General features: G+C 31.2%; 1 protein-coding gene across 1 annotated transcript; it reads left to right on the top strand.

Moving 5' to 3' along the window:
• Positions 1-552: 552 nt before the first annotated feature.
• LOC111674488 (Hermansky-Pudlak syndrome 5 protein homolog) lies at positions 553-3,711 on the top strand. Its single transcript, XM_023435095.2, has 4 exons — positions 553-870; positions 944-1,300; positions 1,377-1,523; positions 1,596-3,711. Exons 1-4 carry the CDS (start codon positions 790-792, stop codon positions 3,540-3,542), a joined length of 2,532 nt encoding a protein of 843 aa, XP_023290863.2. The 5' UTR covers positions 553-789; the 3' UTR covers positions 3,543-3,711.
• Positions 3,712-5,484: the final 1,773 nt, after the last annotated feature.

The raw sequence follows: 5,484 nt of genomic DNA, 5'->3' as shown, positions 1-5,484 counted from the left end.
TCAGAATATATTTTCCTCACAAATTTTAATACCTTAATCTTTATTTTTAATATAATATAAACATTTTACAAAAATTTTTCATCAAATGAATTCTCCGTACACATGGATTTTGACATTTACGAAAACCAAAAGCAAAAACAAAATACATGGGAAATGTTGTTGTTGCAGAACTGCCACCACCTTATCTGAATTCGCCTTGTGTCATAGTTTGTTATTTTTTTCATTTGAATATTTAAAAATTTCCGTTAAACGGACAAAAACTTTGTTTATATTTTGAATTCAAGTAAAAATATCTAAAAATACCACGCATATCGTAAACAAAATAATTTTATTGAAATAATTATATAATTGAAATTCATATACAAAATATATTTTAGAAATTTTTTTCTATTAAATGTTAACATTTAATTTACAAAAAAAATTCATAAGTTGAATTCGACGTTCCTTTGGTTTTTGACATTTACTTAAATCAAATGCAAAAACAAAATACTTGTAAAATGTTGTTATTGCAGAACTGCCACCACCTTGTATGAATACGCCTTGCATATGATATTAGCCGCTGCCGAAATTTTTAGATTCATTCATCGTTACTGTTAGTGTTGTCGGCGCAGGGTTCTGGTCGCTATTTTACCATTATCATAATTTTTGTTTATTCTCTTGTAAGAAATTAGGAACATTTCTGAAAAATAATGAAATATCGACCAAAAGCTTCTTAAGGGAGTAGCTGAGAATAATTGTCGATTATTCACTATATTATAGTGTTAGCAACTGGCGATAATATTGTTTATAATGAATTTATATTGTTTAACCAACTTTATCGATTATTCTCTGGCCATTCATCAGCCCCTGAAGCACAGCAATCGTATCAAGGTAAGTAAATTCAGTGGTTAATCGATTTATAAATGGAATGAAATTGTGTCATTTCTTTAATTTATTTTTGTAGTACACATGCTTTGATATATCTGAGAATTACATCGTTCTCGGAGCAACTTCGGGGTCGTTGTACCTTTTTAATAGGCAGGGGAAATTTCTGCACCTTATACCCAGCAAACATGGTGCAGTAAACCACCTTTCAATATCTACTAATGAAAAATATGTTGGATTCTCTACACAGAGGTCTGTTGTTTGTGTGTACGCTGTTAACTTATCTGCACAGGCGGCTCCACAAGTTATTTTTACAAATCTATGTAGTGACCAGTCTGTTCAGGTAACCTGCATTCATTGGACTCAAGATGAAAAACAGTTCTATTACGGTGATTCTAAGGGCCAGGTTAACCTGGTTTTACTGTCAACATTTATTGTAAGTTAAAACATTTTGAAAATTTTAAAAAAGTTACAAAAGGAAAGATAAAAACAAGAATTTCAATAATTTTTAGGGAACAAGCTTAATTAATATGTCAATACATCCAATCCTTTTTTTGGAATCCCCAATCGTGCAAATAGATGACTTTGAGTCTCTGCTCTTGGTTTCGAATTGCTCGAAATGTATTTTATGCAATACAGAATATGAGGAGTACAAACAGGTTTGTATTTTCTGTTTTTGTTTTAATTTGCTTTTTTAAACCTGTTTTAAATAATATTTCTTTGCACCTCAGATTGGTAATAAACCTCGTGATGGAGCTTTCGGCGCATGTTTTTCTATTTCTTCGAATGAAACGCAGAATCCATCTCGAATCTTCTGTGCTAGACCCGGCTCTCGCGTCTGGGAAGTAGACTTTGAAGGTGACGTTATACAAACGCACCAATTTAAATTCGCATTGGCTTGCCCTCCAGCTAAAATTCATAGAGATCAAGATAATGACAATGACAATATGTCAGTAGACAATGATGGTAACGATGAAATGCTGGATTATCAGCCGCAGAACTTACAATTTTCGAAACTTCAAAAATTTTCACAGGACTTCTTGCTAACGTATACAGAATTAGGCCTGTATATTTTTGATATGCGTAATTCTACAGTAGTTCTATGGTGTAATCAATTTGAACGTATTGTTGATTGCAAAGTTTGCAATGGAGAAATTGTAGTGTTTACTCAAACGGGATCTCTATATACAGTGCAAATGCATTCACTTCAGACACAAGCTGCTACCTTGGTTAGAGAAGATAAACTTCTGGAATGTGCTTGGCTAATGCGAAAGAATGTTAAGTATTTTGCTGACAAGGCTAGAGAAGACTACGAATTGGGAGTACTGAACCAAATAAAAAACTTCTTGATGGATCGACACCAATACGAATTGCTAAATGATCTTTCTGTCATATTTGACGCCATTGCTCAATGCGAGTCAAATGGAGACAATAACAGCTCTGGTGGCAGTTCGGGCACTGTAGATAGAAGTTGCAGTTTGGGAGCAGCTGCGGTGCAAAATCAAAAATCCTCCGGAGAAATATCTCCTCAAGGGGTATATGTATTAGAAAACTCCTTTTGTGACAATTTAAAACCTCAAAAAGGAGAAAAACATTTCAAGGACGCCCTATTGACGGTGACTGGAAAATTTGGCAAAAATATAATTAAGTATAAATTTAATATATTCGCAGAAGAACAACAAAAACTAGTGAGAGATCTGATACCAGCAAATGAGAGATCTCTACCCTTTAAAGACATCAAAGCAATGTATGAAAATGACGAGGAAATAGTCTGTCGGGTGAAGAAAACTACTCCGCAGTCTACAACTAGCAATAGGGGGACAAAATCAACTGCCGGGATATCTAGTCAACACATTACAGCTGAAGAAAAAACTATTTACAATCTGTATTTAATTTGCAAAAGTTCCAAATTTAGTAATACAAATTTTGTCGAACGCTATCGTTCATTATTCGATGAATATTCAGCACCTGAGCTAATACAACTTTTGGAAAAATTGTCTCAAGTAATGATCGAACATGGTGATGACCCGGAGCAAGCCCAGCGGCACTGTTACGAAATGTATTTTCATTATTTAAATCCTGAACTTATCTGGGAAATGGATGACTCTTCTAGGGACTATATAACGCAAGGTTTCGTTCTCTTGAATTCATCCGACGATATCGTACGTTGTGATAATTGTATGTTCCCTTTAAGATTCGATAACTCGTGTTCATTCCACGAATTGGGATCAGTGCTGTTGCGCTACTACTGGTCACGCAATGAACAGGTAAAATGTTTTGATGTGTTGACACGTGTCCCAGCTCTTTTCGATGTACTAGCCAAACTATATTTGGCCGAATACAACATGGAGAAGGTATTACCCATTGTCTTGAATTATGGTCAGCCTGATCTACTAATGGACGTGGGCAAAGGATTTTCCCTCAACTCCTGGTCAAAGTGCTTTGAACAATTTGTGGATTTACAGCAAGGTCGTTTGACATGTGTAAATTGTGAATGCGTTACAACTGTTGAGAATGTAAATCGGCATTTTTTTTATACTTGGAATTGTTTCCTGGGTATTATTTTGGAATACATGGAGGCGGAGGACATTCTATCCCTAATATTAAAATGGTCGAATTCCATTCCAAATGATGCAATCGACAGAGAATTATATTCGCGTTGTCTTCTTAAAGGTTGACAAATGGTGCCAATTTCATCCAAAAAAACACATTGGAAGCATTTATCAGCCATTGCAAAATGACATGGACAAAAATCTTTTTAATTTATTACTCCCATTATGTATTAAAAATTCATACATTTTAAAATATTGTATGTATAAGTCATATTTAACTGATAAAAATGCCAAATAAGCGTTTATTTTATTCACGCGTGTTATGTATGTTTATTGTTCACTTCTACGCAACTTTTTAAAATAACTCAAAAGCTCAATTCATACCGTATAAATTTAAAATTTTAATATAATCAAGAAATCCCCTGGACCAGGACGAGTAATGTACAGAACATTCTGGTACAGCAAAAGTGTAATTTTAGAAGTGCAGACTTGATACTAAATATACATGTAAAATTATGTATTTTCAGAATAATAGTGAAAAAACTCAATCAAGTCTTATAAGATAAAAATGATTTGAATAAGTAGGCGAAAATATAAGATGATACGCCTATTTTTATATAGAAAATGTATACATGTACAATGTTAAAAAATGCTAGTCAGTTTTACAAACGTTTTAAAATGTATACCATAATCTAATATAATTTAACCATGCCCACAAATAGAAATTTCGCCCACTTTTCGCTAATATTTTTAAAATAATTTTGAATAAATTTTATTTATAAAAATATTTACAACTTTAATAATAATACTATATTATTTTCAACATAAATGTATATTCTTTAAAATTGAGCGTTAATACCAGGATGCACTTAGTAAGGTGAATCGTTAATGCAGCTGATTTTTATTTGGTTATTTAAAAAGTGCTTGGGTTGTGTTAAAATAAATTAATTTATTTTTATTCAAAGAAAATTATATTTTTGTGCTTTCAAATTTTGAGCATATTTTGTGCAAAATGTTTATAAAAATTTAGTGACTGATAGAGGAAGTCCTCTAGATACGAATTAAAAACCACGCAATCTCAAAAATCGATTAGTAATATACATATATTATCACAATGTAAAAATTATGTTCTATGAAAGTTGAAACTATGTTCAAACAACCAATAAATAAAATGAATAAATAAACGTTTGTTGCTTAAAAATATAAATTGCAAATAAAAAATTGTTAAAAAATTCTTAAAGGTTGTAAAAAAAAACAAATAAAAAATTGGTGGCAAAATTCTTAAATTGTTCTAAGACGAGCAAAATTTTGTTTGCCCCAAAATGAGTTGAATTTAAAAAAGTACCAGATACGTGTTCCGTAATTTTGACGAGATTACCAAATGGATACGTTTTTATCCCCCTTAAAACTCCAAATACTAAATCCGATTTTTCTTAAAATTTCTATGTTTATTAATTTTGATAAAGTATACTAGTAAATAAAGTTTTATTTCTCTACGGTGTGTCCTTCTACTCTTGTCCCTTGTTTGTATGATGACTAAGTACCGTTCGACGCACTATAAATACAAGCATTTACAAGTAATATTTAAATCCCAAAGTAATATATGTATACATACATACATACATACATACATACATACATACATACATACATACATACATACATATATATGAATATTATAAATATTTGCTCGTTAAATTTAAGTAAATTTTATATAAAAATATTTTGGGTTTAATGTTGTCCATTCGTTAGCTGAGCAGTTTTTAAGAAAATATCGTTTGGGGGACACGATTTTCACGTTTAAATTCAATATCTTACCTAGCTTCAAATAACCTTTGTTATCTTTTATAATATTTCCTAAAATATTTCTACTTTATTTTATTTTTTTTGTAAAAAACCTAACAATTTTAAATATTTTGGAATATGACAATTATGAGCAGATGGTTATTTATGATTAATGCATAATTTAACGCGGCTTTAAACCCCCTTTCAAACAATACCCCATATTGGATATTTTGTTTTAAAGCAAAACAAAAATTAAAATAATTCCAAAATACCTTTTTTAATT

This window comes from Lucilia cuprina, chromosome 4, assembly GCF_022045245.1.
Source record: "Lucilia cuprina isolate Lc7/37 chromosome 4, ASM2204524v1, whole genome shotgun sequence".
Classification (NCBI taxonomy): Eukaryota; Metazoa; Arthropoda; class Insecta; order Diptera; family Calliphoridae; genus Lucilia; species Lucilia cuprina.
This window is presented reverse-complemented; position numbering and strand designations above follow the sequence as displayed.